This window comes from Alternaria postmessia (genome assembly GCF_024291825.1).
Source record: "Alternaria postmessia strain BMP 2775 chromosome Unknown scaffold_21, whole genome shotgun sequence".
Lineage (NCBI taxonomy): Eukaryota > Fungi > Ascomycota > Dothideomycetes > Pleosporales > Pleosporaceae > Alternaria > Alternaria postmessia.
Window position 1 is genome coordinate 79,037 of NW_026260094.1, and position 22,097 is coordinate 101,133.

The 22,097-nt window shown below is 51.1% G+C and overlaps 7 protein-coding genes across 7 annotated transcripts; 3 read left to right on the forward strand and 4 right to left on the reverse strand.

Annotated features, from left to right (window-relative positions):
* Nucleotides 1-2,427: 2,427 nt before the first annotated feature.
* On the forward strand, nt 2,428-4,545 carry J4E82_004422 (uncharacterized protein; the record flags this gene model as incomplete). The annotated part of the gene is made up of 1 exon (XM_051730701.1): nt 2,428-4,545. The coding sequence occupies one exon, from the start codon at nt 2,428-2,430 to the stop codon at nt 4,543-4,545; it is 2,118 nt and encodes a 705-aa protein (XP_051589457.1).
* A 3,361-nt stretch (nt 4,546-7,906) lies between these two features.
* J4E82_004423 (uncharacterized protein) lies at nt 7,907-9,133 on the forward strand (the record flags this gene model as incomplete). Its single annotated transcript, XM_051730702.1, has 1 exon — nt 7,907-9,133. The coding sequence occupies one exon, from the start codon at nt 7,907-7,909 to the stop codon at nt 9,131-9,133; it is 1,227 nt and encodes a 408-aa protein (XP_051589458.1).
* A 284-nt stretch (nt 9,134-9,417) lies between these two features.
* J4E82_004424 (uncharacterized protein) lies at nt 9,418-10,626 on the reverse strand (the record flags this gene model as incomplete). The annotated part of the gene is made up of 1 exon (XM_051730703.1): nt 9,418-10,626. One exon carries the CDS (start codon nt 10,624-10,626, stop codon nt 9,418-9,420), a length of 1,209 nt encoding a protein of 402 aa, XP_051589459.1.
* A 1,527-nt stretch (nt 10,627-12,153) lies between these two features.
* J4E82_004425 (uncharacterized protein) lies at nt 12,154-13,797 on the reverse strand (the record flags this gene model as incomplete). Its single annotated transcript, XM_051730704.1, has 1 exon — nt 12,154-13,797. The coding sequence occupies one exon, from the start codon at nt 13,795-13,797 to the stop codon at nt 12,154-12,156; it is 1,644 nt and encodes a 547-aa protein (XP_051589460.1).
* A 535-nt stretch (nt 13,798-14,332) lies between these two features.
* Nucleotides 14,333-16,443, forward strand: CLF1 (NineTeen Complex (NTC) component; the record flags this gene model as incomplete). The annotated part of the gene is made up of 2 exons (XM_051730705.1): nt 14,333-14,632; nt 14,686-16,443. 2 exons carry the CDS (start codon nt 14,333-14,335, stop codon nt 16,441-16,443), a joined length of 2,058 nt encoding a protein of 685 aa, XP_051589461.1.
* Nucleotides 16,444-18,192: 1,749 nt separating this feature from the next.
* Nucleotides 18,193-18,840, reverse strand: J4E82_004427 (uncharacterized protein; the record flags this gene model as incomplete). The annotated part of the gene is made up of 2 exons (XM_051730706.1): nt 18,193-18,202; nt 18,281-18,840. 2 exons carry the CDS (start codon nt 18,838-18,840, stop codon nt 18,193-18,195), a joined length of 570 nt encoding a protein of 189 aa, XP_051589462.1.
* Nucleotides 18,841-20,711: 1,871 nt separating this feature from the next.
* On the reverse strand, nt 20,712-21,677 carry J4E82_004428 (uncharacterized protein; the record flags this gene model as incomplete). Its single annotated transcript, XM_051730707.1, has 1 exon — nt 20,712-21,677. The coding sequence occupies one exon, from the start codon at nt 21,675-21,677 to the stop codon at nt 20,712-20,714; it is 966 nt and encodes a 321-aa protein (XP_051589463.1).
* Nucleotides 21,678-22,097: the final 420 nt, after the last annotated feature.

Sequence of the window (22,097 nt, forward strand, 5' to 3'; positions counted from 1 at the left end):
CGGGATCTCTTCTCGAACACCTCCCTCATACTGTAGTCGATTCGCCTACCTACCCTCTGTCGCTTAGCTATCGGTGGCTTGCTCATGCAGCATCACCGACGAACCATTCTGTGGCAGCCTGCGCTTTTTCGATCCCCAGGCTTGACCTTGATCACGCAATGGCCTCTGAGTGCCCACATCAGGACCCTTTGCATCGTCAATCGCTTGAGCAGGGATGACGTATGGTCCCGTTGTGACAGCAGTGCGCTGTCCAACGCACTCTGAATGAGACCAAGCACAAAAGCACTCCATCTCCACAATGCGTCTACGGGCCGGCTTCCCTTTCCAGCGGGTACGCATCGTCCTATCTAATGACGCGTGCTGACAGCGGACAGCGAAGTTCCGTTTGTCCAATGCTCAATTTCCCTGGCTATTTACCCGCACCCAACGGCGCATATCTCAAGGGCGGCGGCTCCAGCCACAACGCCGTCTGAAGAACTAGACTGCAGCCAGAGTACCCAACAACTAGGTACCAGTATCTGGTGGTTACCAAGGTGTCGAGGTTTATCAAGCGGATAAATAATTGCATGCCGGGTCGAGCTGAGTAGCTGAGTGTGACCAATCTGTAGGACGTGCATCAACGGCAAGACTTTGTCCTTTCGCATAGGATGGCGGGTAGCACTAGGAGTCCCTTCAACACGTGTCGAAATATCTACTGGACACCCCACCACCGTCGCCGAACAGATTCCACGCCAAACAATTTGGTTGGACTTCGCGATGCGCGCATCGCTTGTCGCGTCGCATTGCTCCTCCCTTGTTCAGTGTTATACGGACAAGCAGAAGAGACCCTGGCCCTAGGGCTGACAAGCTGCATCTACTCTGGAGTAGAAGCGCCGCTAGGAGCGTACGGACATCATCTGCGCGCTCACTCTGTGCGACATCTAAGCATCGCAGCGATACCGGAGAAGCCAACAAAAGCGCAGCTAAATTACCATGCGTTTTCGCAAAAGTTGAACGGGCTCGCGCGATGCTGAGAATTATGTACAATACGATCTCGTTTATCTGTTCGCGAGACGAAGGCAAGGAAAGCCAGGTCAGGGATCACCCTAGCAAGACCGAAAAGCATCGAACGCTTCGAGAACAAAGTTCCCAAGGTTGTACGCCAACCGAGCGACGCAGGCGAGCAAGCCAGCGAGTCCGCCCCGCTCTCGGTTAGAGGACGCCATGGACCGACATCGCTGCTGTTACCATGGCTGCTGGCTGCAGGCTGCAGTAATCAACATGCAATAGTACTTTGCAGGAGCGGAGATGCGACTTTACAGTATGATGACGCTTCGGAGCGGCAGGGTAGATGCTGAGCGCGATGGCTGCATCGTAAAGGCCTTTGCAGGCACAAGGCCTGGAGACCCTGGATAAGTTCGTATCTTTAGGTTTGCACTACGGCTGTCGCGAACGGACTCCCTCAAGTGTCCCAGAACCCATGGATATAGCTGAGCATCAGCACAGACTCTAGTTCAAGGGTTATAGGTCACTGGCATGACTTGTCGCTGTGAACTTCACGATGTGTCGAAGAGCAGACGTCACCTGCAACTTCATACTCTAGACAACACATTACACTAACATTTCTACAAGTGTACCTCAAGTCGCATCTCTTCCCCGTCATCATCACCTTCTTTTGACGATTTAAAACTCTGATGAGCGTCGTCTGTAGCGCCTCTACTGTTGCGAACCCCATGGCGCGTCTAGATGAACACGTTGTCTTTACCAACTGTCATATCGACTCCGAACCATCCTTGTAAGCTCCAAATTCATATGAAAGGTGGTTGATACTTGCAGCTCATGCGTAGGTACCAAGCACTCGCGTGGTACATTGATCTGGCTCTGCCTAACCAGTATTGCAACTGCACAGCACGAAAGCAACAGCGCATTCGACTAGGCAGACATCATTCATGGTGATTGTACTAGATCACGCTGACTTGACTGTAGTTGTCAAGTATACATTGTTCTAATAAGCTCGCAAGGATTCGTTCAACGTTAGTGGCAAAGATGTGGTCCACAATCATGGCTCGAGTATAGAGAAGTTCTCAAGTATCAGGCATCGAAACGACTGCACGTAACATGGTGTGTTTTCAATCTGTCTCCTCTGAAAATATCTGGCTATTCGCATCATCGGACCTGCAGAAGCTGTGGGTGACTTATCTGCTCGAAAGGACATAAGTGGGTTTGCAAAGAGATTGAACCAGAGATGCTATGTGCGGTACTGTGTTCCAACTTCAGGCTGCCGTTTCGCTACCAACGAACGCACCTCACCGCACCTTTATAAAATCAGGACGCCCTTTCTTCCCCGCCTTTCTCAAGATTAGACTTTTTCCCCTCAGTTCACCGCTGTTCTCGACGGCATCTTACTTCGATTCCTGAAGCTTATAGTGGTCTTTTTCTCTTTTAGATATGGACGCAACACTTGAGCAACGAAAGAGGGACGCTCTGGCGTTGCTTTCTGGTATGCTTACATCAGTTCTACAAGGAGATTTTCCAGTAACAAATCGCCTTTCGGCACAGCCCGCTTCCGCACTCAATGTGCTTCTTGCGAAGCCCAAAACAATATCCGAAACCAACGCCAACGAACGAGATGTCTTCAAGATAGACATGAACGATCTGGATCTCGGCCCCAGTAGCGAGTCAGAAGCCAGTTCCGATGAAGATAGGCCGATCAGGAACACTCGGCAGCTCAAGTCTGAGGTACGCAGACTCAAGGCGATAATTCGGAGAGCAAACCGTCGAACAGCCCGTCGTGCCGCACGAATCGCCAAACACCTGGATCCCAGCCAGGTTGCCGCGGTATTCGGCAGTTTGGGGGGCTTGTTAACCCCTCTGCGGGAGCCGCAGCATGTCACAGAAGACGCTCTGGACAAACGCATGACTGATGTAGCACCACAGGAGGGTGAGATTGCCGAAGCAAGCGGTCCAGCTCCGCCAAACGTAGAGGCCATTAGCTACCCACTTAGCTCTCCAACCGATTCACTCCCTTCCTCCTCTCCAATCTCCACACATAACTCTGACATACTTGCAGAGGGTACATCATGGCTCTGCAAACCGTGCAATATCTCCTTCAACCACCTCGACGACTACCGCAGCCACAAGTGGAGTAACGCATACCACCAAAAGAATGTCGCCGATTATAAGCGTTTGCGTCCCACGTATCAAGAGGAGGAAGATGATGTCGAGCAAGTATCGAGCTGCGACCCAGTAGGACATTACTGCGCCAACTGCGACTTCAGAACCTCAACGTATGGCAACTATACACGCCATTTGAGACGTCAGTGGCATCAGAGAAATGTGACCATGAGGCTACAGCGCAAGGGCGGAGTGACGAAAAAGGTGAAGAGCGCACCCAAGACGAAAGGTGGGCAGCTACAGCAGTATTGCAAGGACTGCGATAGTTGGTGTGTTAGAATTAATTGGGCTCGTCATTTGAAAGGTCCGATGCATGTGGATAACGTCGCGAAGAACCTGCGATTAAGGAGTAATGAGGAAGTGTTTGGAGAGACGGAAAAGGTGGGAGACTGGGTGGAGGTTAACGAGATGAACGAATTCCGCAGTGAGAAGCCCGGCCATTACTGCAAGGACTGCGACCGCTTTTACACCACGCAGAACTGGAGCCGTCATCTGAAGGGCTCGGTACATGCAAGTAACGTTCTGAAGAACAAACATTGCGACAAGAGTATTGTGCTGCCGACTCCTCCGGATTCCATTATAGAAGTAGAAGGGCTAGAGACTCTACCTACAGAGCAGCCAGAGCGCTACTGCGAAGCCTGTGACATATACCCCGGTGTTCGTTGGGCGCGACATGTGGCTTCTCCAAGTCATGTGTTCAACGCCATCCGTTTTCCAAATCTTAGCAGATGTACTACAGTTGACGAAGATACCACGGGCGACGAGGATATCACTGAAGAGGAGAGTGTCACAGAGGAAAGCAGAAGCTCAACAGGGGTAGAAGGATTCTTCTCCTCTTCGGTCATGGAGCTGGTCGAAAAGATGCAAGTGAAAGTACAGGAGAGGGGAGAGTCGCAAGATGAGCACGAGGAGCCTGAACACTACTGCGAAGACTGCAATTGCAGATACTCTGGTATAAAGTGGGAGCGCCACCTGACGTCTGACGAGCATGTTGAGAATGTTGAGAGGAGTATGGTCCGGGATGGCATACACTGCGATGAAGATGAGGATGAGAATGAGGACATGCAAGGTGATGAGATCGTCCAGCATGAAGCAGATGTGCAGATCTCCTCTCATGCCTTGACCTCCTCTCCCGCTTCCTCCTCTCTTCCTCCCACACCGGCAGAACCAGCATGCTCAGAGTGCTATGTCGACGGAGTTCCTCCACCCCAATCTTCTTCCAGACGTCCTTCAGGAAAACAGGACTGGTACTGCGACATGTGCGATGCCAACGTCTCCGTTAGCAGTACGTGGGCGATTGGTGTACATATGGCTGGACACCAACAAGCCTTGTATGAGAAGTGGAAGATTAAGAGTTTGGAATCAAGTAAAAGGTTTCAGGTTGATGTTTAGGTGAGGGGGAAGGATAAGGACGATATCTAGACACGACAGTTGGACAAGGCTGCCATGTAGAGGGTTGAACACGACTGACAGCACATATTGATATGATGGACGTGCTGGTGATAAGACGCAGGCACAACGCTGTTGAGTTACACTGTATTATATTGCAGTAAGAATTGTGTTCCCAAACACTCACTTGGCTTCACTGTATGCAGCTGTATACTGACAGTACGTATGGAATATATGTAAATGATTATATCAGCACAGTACAACTTCTGGAACATCGCACTACCCACGTGATTGAACTAGGAGCTCGCCTTATTCCTGTGTTGCTTCCACAAGTACCAACAGGCTACAGTGATGAACGTGATCGGTACAGTAGTAACCACCCATAACCACCACAGCCCTGTCACCTCGAAAGAAGTCGTACCGGGCGTTGACTGGAAGATTCCAGCACTCAACACACTCTTTTTATTCGTCAGTGGCCGTATAGACATAATTGGTGTGATACTCACAGCGGTGAAAGTTCCAGGTAAGAAAACCATGGTGAGCAGCGCAATCGATGTCATGCTAGTGCTATCTCTCTTCGTCTCGGCAGCAATCTGTATGGTGTTCAGGGTATGCTCTTGCGCGTTCAGATGCAAGATCAAGTTCATAATAACGTCCTTTCGGCCTCTGTAATTCAAAAACCACATGTGCTGTTTCTCCATGCTCGTGACCAGGTAATTGGCCATATCCACCGTCCGTTGCCTCGGTCCTCTTTCGTCTTCGCCCAGCGATGTAAGCTTCGTGGCCATATCACAGATACCCCGTGCTGTATACAAGAAGACTTGCGCATTGGCAAGGTGTGAATCAACCCCTTGTGCCATGATCTGCACATTTTTCAGCCAACTCGCAAGTTCCCTCCTCCCTCGCTGTTCGACACCAGCCAGTTGATCGTCAACTTGGTTGACGAGTTGCCATTGGAACCTTCGGAACTTCGCCACATGCCATTTTGAAGCTTCGAAGTTGAGGTTCAGTATCGTGGTGTGGAGATCCATAGGACTGTGTAGTAAGATGTGGCCGATGTCGTGTCGCTTTTTGTGGCTGATTAGGGTAGAGAGTTGTTTGCGAAGAGCGAGAATTACTTTGTCGTCCGGCTTATGGGAGATCAAGTAGATGAGCAGATCTCTTTGAGCGTCATATCTCGTATAGACGGATAATGGAGCGCCTTGGGCTTGGAGATTCCAGCGCGGATGCTGACAGAAAAAGTCGCAGTCGAGTAGTTTGCCATTTTCTTCACGCCAGCGTGGCTGTGGAGCCCAGTAGTCAGGTCGACCAAGAAGATTTTGTAGAAAGTCTGGGTTTAGCTGTAAGGAGCTAAAGAGTCTGTCGACAGCGCATTCTGTCATGGGGACGGAATATCCGTAAGACGCTGTATCTTTTGTATGCTTCAATGGAATGAAGAACAAGAGTGCTTTCCGGTTTGATACGGTAATGCTTGGATCTGGTTGCATGGATATAGCTGGTACATCAACGCATCTCTCGCCGGCTTCTGCTAGTAAGGTGCTGAGGTTGCTCTCATCTAGTGTGAGCCATCGTGGTCCTTTATCGTCGATAGACAAACACTCTAATGAAGTCTCAGTGCTAAAATTGGCAAGCTGACCAACGTGTTTCTGATACATGATCCCAGAGAACATATCCTGGAACGAATTGATCGCAGAGAAGGGATAGTTTCCCAAATCTACATCAAAGTCCAAGTCCAGCTCATTCACTTCATGTTCGTTTCCCTCGGCATGTCGTTGCATATGTTGGCCGTCTTTAGAGATCGGGCGGACTCTGATGTCCTCAGTAATGAGTGTGGTTTCCAGCTTTGAGAATTCGACTTCAGGCATTGCTGTTGGCATCGTAAGGTGGGCGATCGTTTTAGGACTGCAGCAGGTGTCTGCACTTCACTGGTCATGTTAAATAGAGGTAAAGTGACCATCATATCTGCCTGCATCAAGGCTGGCAACAATAACGAGGCAAGTAGAGGGGCCAAAATGACAAGGCTGAAAGTCAGCACTGTGAAACCTTATTTGATCGAGCCAATCACCAAGTCACCAAGTGGAAGGCGCGCCCACCATGTTACACAAGCCTCAAGCTGATCTATGAGATCTTCCACGTTGGGACGCATGTATGGCTCAGTCGCTTCGCCCCCGCTAATGCGATGACATCTTGCTACCGCATTAGTATCCGGTGCTGGCCAGCTGTCCGAAGGAAACCTATTATTTACAATGCCAAGTCTGGTTCACGGGACGGACTGAAGATCATGGTCAGCAGGCAAATTCTGGTCAGCTTCGTTTCGACTGCCGACTTTTGTGTGACACTAGGTCGTCATGGCTGTAATCTGAAGTGCCAGATACATGTTGGCATTGGTCTGGAGGTCGGTAAGTGTGTTGGTCATGGCCGTGATGACGGTCGGGAAGTGTGTAAGTGCGGCCACGGGACTGACCCAGTAGAGGAGCTCCTCGCTGACGTACGTCCCGAACGTGTCGCGGATCCTGTCCACCTGCCATGCGAGGTAATCCGGCATGATCTGTTCCCAGGCGTCCTGGAAGTCGTAGGTGATGCCTTGGGTCGCAGCGTAGCGGGTGAGATCGCCGAACATGGTCGCAATATTGTTAAAGTTCGACGACAAGGCAGTCACGACGAGGCTCCCAGCGAAGAGACGCGGGCGTCTCGTCGCTGGCTCCGTTGCGACTCCGAGGCCCGGTCCAGACACAGGCGCCTGCTGCGGGCGACGGGCCGGGTGGCGTGCCGGCTGGGTGGCCTGAGGTGAACTCGCGTAGGTTGAGAGCGTAGATGGGACTGGGATTACCTGGGAAATAAGAAGACTGTAAGCGATCTGGCGCTGCGTCAGGCCTTCATCGCGTAGTGTATTAATCCGAATTCGATCGTCGCGATTGAGTTGACAGTCAGGCGTTCTTAGAGGTCTCGAAATTCAATTGCCATCGTCAAAACGAGTATAACAGGTAGTTGTGGGTGATGTATAGGGTGTTGGGGATCAGGATTATTGCTGTGGTTGACGATAGAAGCTGCGAGATGCGGCCCGTGCCGGGCGCTAGGCTACGCTAGTGGCTAGTTTTGCGCTACGCACGCGAACTAGCGTTTGGACTATACATACCCTTCAGTACTTTCAATCGTGGACTGCAGCGTTTGGCGGCTCTGTTCTGTCATGTCTCCCCTCCATAAAAAAGGCGCTCGTTTACGCTGTATATACCAAGCGCTGGAAAGTGCTGTATCACTAAATTACCTTCCTAAATGAGCTACAGCCCCTGAGACTTTATGTACTAAATCGTGCACCCTACCATCTCACTACTTACCTTATCCACCCCGCCTCCAACCTAGAGCTATGTCGCAACCGTCCAGCTTGTTTACCTCCTATACCGACGCCGCCAGTACCTACTGGCCGCCCGGTTGGAACTTCCAGCGGTATGCCCACGCCACGCCCGCGGACGACGCCGCGCTGTCGGACGAGGAGCGCGCTAAGATGCAGGCTGGCTTCCGCAAAGCGCTCGGCGAGGACGGCGTCATGGAAATGGCCCGCGTCGTGTGGCAGGAGCAGCTGCGCCGCATGAAGCTCGAGAAAGAGTCTTCTTCTGCCGCCACCGCGTCGTCATCATCGTCTGCGCAGAAGCAGCAGCAACAGCCTCCATCACCTCCCCCCGACTGGCTCAAGACTTGGCGCAAACGGGCGGGTGGCGACGGCGGCGGGGCCTGGGGCTTCGTCGCGTTCTGTACTTCTAGTGCCGTCGCCGCTATGCCGGAGTCGGACGTGGCCAAATTCCACACACGCGTACGGGAGATGGCGGAGATCCCGATCCAGAAGGCGTTGGAGGAGGAAGGCCAGCCGGCCGACGAGATCGCCGAGGCGCGACGATCGTTCGAGATCCGCTGGGTCGAGGTGGACGACGACGACGAAGACGTCAAGGGCGAGGAAGGAAAGGGAGAGGCGGGGACAGGGAAAGACTGGGTTGAGAAGGCGCGCGCCAGTTATCGTGCCATGCGCGAGTCTGGCGTCCTCCCGTCGGGTCTCGATCTGCCTGTCTTCCTCTGTGCATCACCTGCCGCCGTGGCCTCGGTGCTGCGGACGTCGCCGGCGGAAGCGAAGGAGGCGCACGATGGGAAGCCACGTTGGCGATCCGGCGATGTCCCATTCCTGCTGGTCGCAGCCGCAGAGACGGAGCAGGGGATCGTCGAGGACGACGACGACGACGAAGAAGAAGAAGAAGAAGAAGAAGAAACCAAGGTTGGCGGTGGGGAAAGGAGCTGGTTCAAGCCCGTTTTCAAAGCGGCTGCCGAGGTGCTGGTGGACGAGCTCTGGTGGATCGTCGCGGAGCAGATGACGTCGCTGGGCCAGATGACGAGGTTCGTTCGGGGCGCGACGGTGGCTGAGGAGCATGTCACGACGACGGAAGAAGAGAGGCAAGGGGAGGGAGGAGAGGCGGCTGATGTTGGTAGTGGACGGGCCGAGGAGCTGGGCCATGACGACGACGGGCTGGATGACATATGGTGGACAGTTCACATGCCGCCGCGTCAGATGAGGAAGAGGCGGAGGGTACGAGCGAGATCTGGATAGTGAGTCCGAAGAGCAACTTACCTGACTGGAGTGTCAACTCCTGGGCATGTCAACATGTGGCTCCCTGCATACCATACACGATCAGCCCGCTGCTACTACCGCATCGAGTCCTCACGAACGATCGCCTTCTAGATGATACTTTCATATTATCACCCTTCTGACACTCGTGGGCGCCTCTCCAGGCAGCTACTCCACTAATCATTGGGATTGCAACCTGATCCGCAGTCAAAACTCAAACATCTCGACGTAATCGAAGTCAGAAGATCTGCTTGACCCCTTTTAGATCAGCGATGCAACAGAGGCAAGGTATGCTCTTGCGATGGCGCCTTTCCATTCTCAGGCATGAGCCGCGCCATCTCATATCCAGCTTCCATGGATCCTCTCGAGGCTTTCCCATACACCTTTGGCACCTCACGCAACCCGTGCATCTCAAAGGCCAAGACTAACCTACAAACAAGCGTCCCCGTAAATACAAGACCAATCATCCAAATAGCGCTCCACATCGGGACAAATAGAATCGTCGAGAGAACAATGATACCGTAAATGACATCAGCCCAAATGCAAAGCCTGATCAGCCAGTTGAGAATCTGATAGATCGGACCGTTTTGAAGTTTGATTTCATCAGGTTCGATGTCTGTCGCGAAGGCACAAGGAGTGATTTCATTTCGGAGGAGGGAGATTAACGAGGTTTTGTTCCGCGGGCGTGTCGATGCAGCATCGTCTGCCAAAGGAACGCGGCACAAACGTAGTTGCAAGACGCCAAGAAAGTGTATAGGGATACCAATGAAGGCCCAGAGCAGCGGCGCAAAAGCTTCTAGCGTACCGCCATACTGCCCCATCTGGGTGCTGATCAAGACGACAGCATAGAATGTAAGGCGGTAGAAATGATACACCACATTTCCAGCGGCAACCATAACCGCGAAGTATTCTAGGAGAGAAATTACAACGCTCAACCATGGCCGTCGCGTCCTCAGCCAGGCGGGCCAGAAAGGCGGCGAGTCCTCGGCGAGAAGGGACTCCATGCCCGTAGTCTCGTAGTCCAGAGCTGGGCATGGCGATCCAATCGTTAGAAACAGTGCCAGAATGGGTCTCCGGGTAGCGAGGATGGCGAGGTCGCTGAATTTAGGGCCTATTAATTGCAGCACCCCAGGAAGTAGACCAAGCATGACGGCTACAACGCCGAATTCGGACTTTGTTACTTCGTCGGTCTTGGCGAGTATGCCTAGTTGAGTGCCTTGGTTAGCGGGACATGGCGTTACAAGGTCGGGTGCTACGTTGGTTGGCATACAGTCGATGAGCGCAGTGGAGTTAGAGTTGTAAGGAGACTTGTTGAGAGTTCCGTATGCCTCCCAGCATTCTTCCTCTTCTTGAATTATTTTCCATTTCCCAAAGGTGTCAAAATCTACATGCCAGAGGTGGTTGCTGTATGCGCACGCCGACGTCGCAAGTGCAAGGAACAGGAGAAGGCGTTGCGTGGGAACAAGAGAGATCATAGTAGTGGAAGGGGATCTGTCAAACAAACGCCACTCTCGCTGTAAAAGAATCTTCCGGAGTAAAGATGAACAGGATCAAGAGCACTACTGAGTCGCCTTTATGTGCAAGACCTTACATCTTGAACAACTCGGTGCCATCAGCCGCGTGGGGGCCAACTACTAGCGCCGTGTCGCAGGATGTCGCAAAGTCCTTGGCAATACGTTTTTGGTCCCATGTGCGAGGCGCATCGTACTTCTTTCGGCAGGAAATGGGGGCCAAAATTCTAAGGCGCTCTAGCATCCGGGTTCTCCATGTTGTAAAAGCCGTCGGACATAAGACTCTAGTTGCGGATTTCTCGTGTCTTCCACGCCATGAGTTTTCGAGATGACGTGAGCAAATCAAAACCAGTTCTCAGTAGCTATAACGCACGACTGTTTTATACACACTCCCCTATGAGTGGGGTGATAGGGCGCGTCTGTGTACGTCTATACAAATCCTGTATGTGCGGTGGTGGATACTACCAGTATGCTTACGTCTTGGCCACCGGAGCCTGCTATAGAAATAGAAGTCTCGCTGATTTGACCTCGCTCAGCCGCGCTACTCTGTTCTTCGGCGCGCTAAACAACAGATCTATTTCGGCCCAGGTATCTTTGTTGAGAATAGTACTTTATCTCTTGAAGGTGGAGTATGTCTTGAAGTGAGTCTTTCAATTTACTGTATAAGCTCAACTCATGTTGTGGGTGGAGCGTAAGGTGTATAAGCTTGTGTGGTTGTTTTTGGCTCTGGTGTCTTCGTGTTAGCATACGACGATTGGTACTATATTTTGTTTTGCAGTTTCTATATACACAGAATGCTAACCGGAGCGCGCGAGTCAAAGTACGAGGTTGCTTTCTGTGTTAGGGTCTCACAAAGATCAAATGGTTGATATCGTGTTGAATGACAAAGTTGTTGCAGTGCAGAAGTACAAAGGTACCCCGCGTAGATGATATACAGAAAGCACAGGCCGTGAGGCGGCCTGTGCGCGGGAACGTTCCGAAGAACAGGAACATAAACTCTAACGTCTCGAAACCATTACATTCTGGATTGGGTCTATATCTATGGAGTTATGACACGTTTTGTATAAGTATGTGTGCTGGTAGCAGTCGAATATCTGAGTATCGAGACTGATCGACTCTGGAAAAGTTCATTTCTTGCAACATTATTCTGCGAGGTAGAAATGGATAGGACCCCGGCTGGGAAAGTAGAGATGAAGTCGATTGCTAGATCGACAAGTGTATGCCTCCAGGAAGAGAGTAGTACGTTAAGACTAGTTCACAAATAGACACACAGGTCTATATAAAGCAACGTTTTTACGACTTTAATGAGCTATAACCTTACTCGAGCTACACTATCCGAAAACCCTTTTACTAAATCTCAAAGGTATCTCCGCCTTCCCGTTCCGCCCCCCAAAATCAAAACGCCGTCAAATGCACACGCACACGAGGTCGAAACACCAGCAACAAAGAACGCCACACATGCAATCCGCTATCCTCCTTTCATTTCGCTGCCTAAGCATCCGTCCTCGGTTTCTTATTTGGCAGCGCAGGGACCTTGAAACCGCCCGCATCCGTCTTACCACCACCATTAAGCTGCGTAAAACTACCCCCCTTGAACCACCGATCTTCATCTGCTTTTCTCTTCCTCGCCGCCTCCTCCTTGGCCCTCGGGTCGATAAGCTCAAGTCCTTGCACAGGCGTAAAAGCAATAGACCCCGTTCCACTCCCGCCCAATCCCACACCTCCCGTCCTCAATCCCTGTGCGCGAAGACTAGTCGCCGTGCCACTGCCTCCAAAGCCTTTGAGGGAAGATGCAGCGCCGAGCGTCGTGTCTGTGCCCCAGCCAGGGTTCTTCTTGCTAAGTTTGGCGCGTGTCTTGGGATCGATTTGTTGGGCGCGGAGACGGCCGGTATCTGTTGCTCCAATCATACCCATGCCCTTGACAGAGTCACCGTAACCGACTTCCTTCTCTTCCTTGCCAAACGTCATGCGATTTTGCGCTTTGCGAATTTCGGTCATGGCAGTTGCTTCCTTGGCCTTTCTAGCACGTCTTCCACCGCGCTTACGTGACGGCTTCTCATCGGGTACAGGGAGTGCGCGTCCACCGGCTTTTTGGTTAGCTGGCATTTCGACGAGTTTGTCGAGACGGCGTTCACATTCTTTACGAAGGTCCATGCCAATGTCGGCGGTGTGCGAGTTGGAATGTGCGTCCACGCGTGCGGCAAGAATGACCTTTGCAGATACAATGCGCAGAGCTTGTTTCCGGAGATCCGGGCGTTGATTCTGGATGATGTCGCTGTGATACAGGTAACCTTCGTGTCGTAAACCCATATTTGACAAACCGACGGTAGCGCCGGAGACTTTTGTTGAGCCCAAAGGCGCGATGTTGCAGGCGGGGGTTTTGGCTAGGTTTGCGATACCGCCGGAGTAGGAGATGAGATGGGCGGCAGTCAAACTTCCAATCAAAGCAGTCAGGTTCGGCGCAAAAAGTTCTGTGCGGGATTCGACGAAACCTAGGATCTTGGACTTGGCGGCGTGGAGTTCGAGGAGGAGGTGGCAGGCGCTTGATACCAGGTCGAGCTCGGTTTCGTTGAGCAGCCTCCCTTCGACGCGTGTTGCTTCAATTTCGACAATCATGACCTGAGCAGGCTCCATTCCCTCGATTTGCCGTAGCTTGGGGCTTATGTCTTTGATGTCTGAGAGGGGTCCGCCGCCGATGACTAGACATGCTTTTGCGTAGACGACGGGGTTCTTGATCAAATCTTCCAAGTGGGGGAAGAAGGCTGAGTAGTGGTCGCGGATGAACTTGTGGACAGTAGCGGTTTCGCCGTCGATCTGAGTGGAGAACTCGTTGGCCTCGGTGAGGAGTTGGTACTCTGGAGACTCCTCAAAGGACTCACCCTCGACTATGTCCATCTGGTCCTGTGTTTCTTCGATGCGCTTCAACACGGGGTCTAGGTTGGCTTTGAGCTGCTGGGCGGATCGGATGTCGGCTGGACCCTTGTCTTCTTTGTCCTTCTTCTCCCGGTATTGCGCCTCTTCGTCCACCATGTCATCGTCGCCCGAACCCTCAGCAAAGTCATTTTCAAGGTCCTGGACATCTTCATCGCCGCTATCGGCGAAGTCGGCCAGAAGCTCTTGTTCGAGAGTCGCCATGGTGGAGTGCGGTCCGAGGTAGTCGCGACGGCGGCCAGAGGTTACCCTCCTAGTAGATTTCGGTTGAGTGTTGGGTTCGTTATGGCGCAGTATTATACGTACCTGTAGCCCGAGTTGGCCGCCGGTCGAGTGTGAAACGCGCGCAGGGGAGAGTCGTGTCGTGGGAGAAGAGAAGTTGCGACGGGCAGTGACGTGAAAGAGCTAATTGCTTGGCGTGCAGCGGGTAAAAGCTGCGCTAACGGAGTCGCGTTCTCACCTTGGAGAATAAACTTGTCGCATTGCCGAACAACTTTGCATTTACGAGAATCGCTGTCGCCTAGCTATCGTGTTGCAGTCGACTTGCGCAGGCATCCGCCGTCACGTGTCTGCCAGTTTCTCTGTCCAGGACCGAAGTTGGAGCTCTAATACCACGACACTGCCGAGGCGCGGTTGCCCTCACGTCCACGACTGACGTGCGCCTCGCCGTCTCTCGCCATCGCGCGCATACCTTTACTTCCCACATCACGCCCTTGAATATCGCATCCCCGCCCCAAACATGGAGGCAACACGAGGACCCCCGCGGGTCAAGAACAAGGCCGCAGCGGCTGTCCAGATCTCCGCCGAACAGCTGCTTCGAGAAGCCGTCGACCGTCAAGATGAGAAGCTCAAGGCGCCAACGCAAAGGTTCGCGGATATCGAAGAGCTCCACGAGTTCCAAGGCCGTAAGAGGAAGGAATTCGAGGATTATGTACGGCGGAACCGCATCAACATGAACAACTGGATGCGCTATGCTTCCTGGGAACTCGAGCAGAAGGAGTTCAGGCGCGCACGATCCATCTTTGAGAGAGCTTTGGACGTATGTATTCCTAGTACCAACTGCATGCGAGGCACAGACTGACTCCCATCTAGGTAGACTCCACGTCAGTTCCACTATGGCTGAGGTACATTGAGAGCGAGATGAAGCATCGCAACGTCCAGCATGCCCGCAACCTTCTCGATCGCGCTGTCACTATTCTCCCACGAGTCGACAAGCTATGGTACAAGTATGTCTACATGGAGGAGACGCTTGGTAACATTGACGGTGCCCGCTCAGTCTTCGAACGCTGGATGCAATGGGAGCCCGAAGAGGCCGCATGGAGCTCATACATCAAGCTCGAGAAGCGCCACGGCGAATTCGAGCGATGTCGCGCAATTTTCGAGCGCTTTACAGTTGTACACCCCGAACCCAAGAACTGGATCAAATGGGCCAAGTTCGAGGAGGAAAACGGCACCAGCGATCTTGTACGCGACGTCTACGGCACCGCCGTCACGACCCTCGGAGATGAGTTCATGGACGAGAAGCTCTTCATGGCATATGCAAAGTTCGAGGCAAGACTGAAAGAGCTGGAACGTGCTCGAGCCATTTACAAATTCGCCCTCGATCGCATGCCAAGGTCGAAATCGGTTAATCTACACAAGGCCTTTACGACGTTCGAGAAGCAATTCGGAGACCGGGACGGTATTGAAGATGTTATCCTGTCTAAACGGCGGGTGCACTACGAGGAGCAGATCAAGGAGAACCCAAAGAACTATGATAGTTGGATTGATTTCGCCAGGCTGGAAGAGACGTCTGGTAACCCCGACCGAGTGAGAGACGTTTACGAAAGAGCCATTGCTCAAATTCCCCCAACGCAAGAAAAGCGCCATTGGAGACGGTACATATATCTCTGGCTCTTCTACGCCGTCTGGGAAGAAACTGCATCTCACGACATTGAACGAACACGCCAAATTTACCAAGAGTGCATACGCCTGCTCCCCCACAAACGCTTCACATTCGGCAAAGTGTGGTTAGCATTCGCTCATTTCCTGGTTCGACAAGGTGAACTCACCGCTGCACGCAAACTACTCGGTCAGAGTTTGGGTATGTGTCCAAAAGACAAGCTGTTCAAGGGCTACATTGAGCTAGAAATGAAGCTCTTCGAGTTCAATCGCTGCCGCCAGCTCTACACAAAGTATATCGAATGGAACGGTTCAAACTGCCATACCTGGATCAACTTTGCCAACCTAGAGCGCGGTCTCGATGATCTCGACCGCGCACGTAGCATCTTCGAAATAGCAGTCGAACAAACTGACATGGATATGCCGGAAGTGCTGTGGAAAGCATACATCGACTTTGAAGAGGGAGAGGGTGAATACGAGCGTACACGCGCATTGTACGAGAGGTTGTTGGAGAAGACGGACCATGTCAAGGTGTGGCTGTCTTATGCGCAATTCGAGTTGGGAGTTCCAGATGAGACCACAGCAGAAGACGACGACGACACAATCAGCGACGCCGCCAAAGCCCGTGCGCGCAACATCTTCGACAGAGCGCATGGCAAGCTCAAGGAACGCGACCTCAAGGAAGACCGTGTGGCACTGCTCAGCGCCTGGAAGGCGTTTGAGGATGTACATGGTACCGAGGAGGATAAGAAGAAGATTGAGGGACAGATGCCAAGAAAGGTCAAGAAGAGGAGGAAGCTCGACGACGACAGCTTCGAGGAGTATGTCGATTACGTCTTCCCTGCGGACGACGAGAGCGCTGCGAAATTGTCGAAGTTGTTGGCCAATGCGCAGAAGTGGAAGATGGCGCAGGCGCAGGCAACGCAGGCAGCGCAAGGTGCGGGAGAAGAGAATGGGGATGGCGAGTAAGGGGTGACGTGGTGGCAAGAAGGAGGGGATGGAATGTATTTGTAGGACAAGACGAACCGGCATCGTTGATATCATGGTGTTTGGCTAGTCAATGTGCAATACAAGGTTTTGGTACTGAGGGCAGTACATGACGGTGCGAGGTCTTCGTCATTACAATCAACCAATCTACGCCTGCTGCTCTTCGCATTTGCAGATCTTACCGAGTTCATGTCTACCCCAATACAAGATCGAAACGCACATTCTTGTTTCTGGTGTGCTTGAGATATTGCAATGTTAATATGCAGAAAGGAATGTTTACAAGCAGTTTTGGACATTGCTGCGATTGTACCAAGCTGTCACGATGTTCTATTGTCACAGAATTCCAGCCACAGACTGGTAAGCCACCGGGAACCCTTCGGGGCACCGTCGGCCCACACCAGCCACGATCACGTGACGTAGATATATATCATCCCTCTAAGAGGCTTGATAGCTCCTTAAGAATTCGTCTCAATACAAGCCTATACCAATATCTTAGTGCCTGCCAAACTGCTCCTCACAAGTATTCAGTTGTTCTCCATCGGAACGGGTGCTCGATGCAAATTAGTTGTATTATTGCCATGTATAGCTATTGTTGGTTGTTGAGTGAGTGTCGTGTATGTTGTCTGAGGGCCTATCGGCCTTTTGCTTTTTCTCCCACCTTCGCTCGGGTCTTCCCGAACCGATTGCCCTTCAGTTCGCTACTATTCCCATGTTTCTCCACTACAGTGCGCAAGCGTACAGCGCGCGATAGTACGCGTCTAAACTGTAATAGGCTGGAGCCTAGTTAGTAGATCCTTGATAATATCTTGGTCACGTGCGCAAGCGCACGGCGCGCAACAGTACACGACTAAACAACGCTTAGGCTAAACCTATAAACCCTAGCTAAAGGTTAATCTAAGCTGCTACTGTGCCGGTGCACGAAGTGCTTAGTTAGTACGGAGGAGTACATCCTTAGTGCTTTGGATGCATCTGCTGGAAGACACTTCACACACACTTCATTCAATCATCAACTTTTGAACTTTATCTTGTACATTAGCAGCCAACGCAGGCATTACTACACTCTTTTAGCTTTTCGAATACAACTGAACAACACCTGTACAACCTCCTCCCCTTAGCTGTGCTGAGGAGATGCTTCGACATCCTCGTTGTAAGAGGCTACGCCGGTGAGTCGTACGACAGACGCTAGGAAGGGAGGAACCTTTCTCTGTACACTCTTAGCGCAAGCAGCGTACGAACGCTTCGCGCTATAAGAAGAGAAAGGTACTATTGCTTCTTTCTTTCTCTATCTTTCTTCTTCTGTATATAGGACAAATGCATACTTGTTAGCAGGCCTCTTTCTACCTAAACATTTACAACAGCTTAGAGGTGCAGTTTTTTGTATAGGAAACTGTGTAGACATATACAGTTCTATACAAACTTTAAAGCAATTCCGCAAAGTATAGAATCTAGTAGTTTGCGCAAGGTCTAGTAGTTTGCGTAAGGTCTAGTGGTTTACAACGTTATACGTCGATATCTTGCTAACTAGAGCAGCTATTAACAAACCGAGCGCAGATTTGAAATTGTGGCGTATATCTGCACAAAATAGCTTCTTTAAATTTTCTATGTCTTGCTGTATAGCTAACGCTAACTACCGCGATCCTACTCCTCTTTTCTTGTCGCTTCTTATTGCTCTTGCCAAAAGAAGCGCAATCCTACTTGAATCGCGGTCATCCTCTCGGGTAGGTCGTCCTCTTAGATAGACCTGATTTGTCTTGTTATATAGGTTAGGACCTCTTTCGTCGCGTTATAATAGATATACAGATGTCTGTACAATACTTACGTACTGTCCGTGTCAACACAACGATACGATGAAGCATTAGTTGCATCCCCACCTTGGTAAACGGACACAAGCGGGTAAGGGCAAAGATCCCTTGACAGCGATGTTCCGTTAGCAGGTTGCATTCCAGTTGCCGATATGGTATATGGGGCGGCACCGTTCTCTACCCATTCGACTAGTTGCTGCAACCCACCGTTCACAGGGTACACACCAGGGCCACCTACGCAATGATGAAGACCTGGCACAAGAAACAGCTTGTAGTACTGGTCCACGTTAATATCCAGCGCGGCCACACGGTCATAGTATTGCACTGAGGCGCTAGGGGGGATCAGGTCATCTGCAATACCGTGCCAGGTAAGCAACTTCCTCCCTGCTTCTTTGAAGCTTGTGAGATCTGCGTCATTGGTGCCGAGAAACGATTCCCATTGCTGGTAGCCAGCGTACATGTAGTCAGGTAGATTTTCTGCAGTGATTGTGGAAGCGTCGAAAGTTATGTTTTTCTCGATGAAGAGTTGGTAGAACTGTGCGCCATATGCCCAAGCAGAGAAGGAGCAGGTATCCATACCTCGGCAGTCCGTGTCCGCCGTTGACCTCAAAGGTGCGTCTAGCGAGTATCCTGGGTAAATTTTCTCTTTCCGCCGGTTGGAGACACCATACCACATAGCATTCGCAACGGTTGCTGCTGCTTCTGAGATTAAATTGGAGCTGTTGTTGTTGCAGCTGGCGGGCTGACTGACGACGGTAAATGGGTCGAAATGACACAACTCTAGGATGGATATCATAGAGTCTTCGACGCTATCTGAGGCATTACAAGCGGCAATTGCTGCTGTAGTTATTGCTTTGAACTCGCAATTGGGAGGATATTCGCCTAGGGTATGTATTACAGCTTAAGCATGAAATAAGCTTGCAAAGAGGGGGTTTAGATTTAATGCAGGGGCTGCAGCTACAATACTATCGAAAGCCTTAGGATAGCGTTGAGCTAGCATTATACCCTGTCTACCGCCTTGGGAACATCCTATCCAGCTGCATTGAAAGTCAGCCAGTGTTTTCTCCAGACACGCACTGGTTTGCCGACAACGTCTGAAATCGCAATACCAGACTTATACATACTAGGAGTAAGTGGGAGCCTTCTTATAGAAGCTTTCCGTGATTATCTTCCTAAAAATGGAAAGCTCGTTTAACGTAACAGAGCCGAAATTCTGTACAGCAGCGAGATCGATATTACCTGGGGATCTGAGCGCCTAAGGAATAGCAGTGTCTTTAGACGCATTATGGCTACTATTAGTTAAAGCTGCTGTATACCCGGAAACGATGGCTGGGAGCAAGCCTTGGTTAAAAACACTAGCGTGCTATCTACTGCCTCTGATACCCTGGAAGTGTCTGTTCTACTGCTTTGGCAACTATACTTGAAGGTTGACTGTGTTGTTCTGACGTGGATGATTGTAGGTTATTGCTACACGACAGTAAGAGATATTAAAGGATGAGAATTTAAGAAGCGACATAAGTTGTTCGGCTAGGATTGGAGAGCCTGTCGGCGTCTATTGCGTCCTGAGTTCGGCGGTGAATTCCGTGATTGCAGTGCTGCTGAGGTAGGGCTGTTGGAGGCTTGAACAAGCTAATGCGCGCGTTGCTAGGGTTGTTAGAAATTAAGATTAAGTCTAATAGGTTACAGTTACATAATTGGACTTAACCTACCCTAAGCTATATACATTATGTACAAGAAAAGGCACTGTTCGTGCTGGAGGTGGTTTCAATGTTTGCAACAGGAGATAGCCCGCTGTTACACTGTTGGGTGCGAGTATTGTAGACAGAATCGTTAGAAGAGAGTGTACGTGTTGTGTTGTTTGCAGCATCCTAGCTTAAATTATATAGAGGTTATCGCTCGGCCTTATTATCGGTGCCTGCGAAAACATATAGCTCCCTAAGCGTAGCCCCTTACAGCGCTATCCTAGGTAGCTAATTAGAGCGCAGCTGCTAAGTAAGCAGCTGCGCAATTACTAAAATTCCTACGCGAATACGTCCCGTCGTACGCTACTTAAGCTACGTCCTTTTCTTAGCCTAACTCTATACTGTTAGCGATACTGTAATGAATATACCAATCACATGCACCTATCTTCCCTGCCCGCCGGCTCCGTGACACCTTATCTGTATTTTCTCACCGCCTCTGTACTATGCTTCTGCTTCCTTACAAAACGGCTTGTATTACACTAGATATCGTACGTGGCTACAATAAACGCTTCTAGTAAGCTCTTAAAACACGTGGTTGTAGCATCTCGTGATATCAAAAATGAATCAAGCTATTTAAATGAAGTTAGTAAACCTTTGCCTTGATTTTCAACCGCTGCGAGTCCTAAGCTATATCATGTGGTTCTTCTAAGAGTTGCGAGCTCAATTCTTCACATCCGTTCCCCCAGACCTAACACTATCGTCGCACTCACTCGTACATGTAGCAAAAATCATCAGCGTCCGCAAACATAGCCGACTCAACTGTAACGTTCCACGGCGGCATCAAGTCGGCAAGGTGAGCACCATTTTCCCAGAGAGGGTTCGATTTTGGTAATGTGGCCAACTCATTGGGTTTCCCGCCGTAGGCCTTCTTGGCCTCTTCGCTCTCCTGCTGGAAAGTGTACCACATCTTGTCGATGAATGCATGATGAAGCCAGAAGACGGGCTCGTTAGGCGAGTTTTCGACGGCCGTCATGTCTCCTTGAAAGTCCATCTTGAAGCCGCCGACGCCCTGGTGGATGGTGCCATGGTGCGGTTCGAGCCAGCGTCGAAATGCATCGTAGTTTGGTGCAAGGGTCGACGCGTTCCCATTCATCTGCTCCATGTTGGGCACCGGTGCGAATCCGGGATCTCGGGTTCTTGGGGCTGTGAGGCCGTATTTCCAGAGCCGTCGGAGGCAGTGTCTAACGTTCACACTGGTGTCGTTGAATTGGCCCCCGAGGTTGAGAGTCCAGTTGGCGTAGCGTCCATTCTGAACACAGTAATCATCCCCTTGGCCGTCGCCCCCAAAGGCCTTGTCGCTAAAGATCGCAGCTTTGCTCAAAGCTGTGTTGTCATCGGCCCAGTTCCAGTAAGGTATGGAAATTTCGGGGTCAATAGTACGTAGTGCTGCCTCGTAGTTTCGGAGGAATAGGCGGTGCCACGGTAGGAAGGCGGGGACTTGATGCGATGTAGGCGTGTTATTACGGTGCAGAAGGGTAAAATTCGTGTCGTAAACGCTGAGTCCCGTGGCAGGGTCGACAGACTTACGCCACAACTCTTGTTGAACATCGATGAAGTGAGACTGCTCAGCTTCTGTCAATGAGCGCCAATCGCGGCGGACCGTGGTCTTAGAGCAACCAGCATAGGCGCTAGCGACTAGCGAAGATGCAAGGAATGTGATATCGAAACGCATGTTGAAGTATAAATTCTGAATCGTCTTGTGATGTAGGACAAGTGATGAGTTGATTTGATAATGGAGAGAGTTAGCAATTGAGGATATATATACTCTGATGTTATGTTTAGATTCGCTGTTCACAAATATAGAATTTGTCCTACATGCAGGACCTTGCATCTCGTAAGATAGAAATCAAAACCCCTAACGATTACGAGGTGCCCCGCCGAAAGGAACATACAAGGGATCCGCTGTATATGGTGAAAGCATGAAGACACCTTCGGCCTTGAGCTAATGCCGAGTTATACGAGCGTACGTGCCGTTTTCCGTCGTCGCAGGACATACCTCGTACAACGGGCCGACTCCAGCTAATCAGAAGCGTAGGATACTTTGAAACTCCCCGGTGGCATCGCATCCGTTAGCCGGGCATGCTCGTGTTGT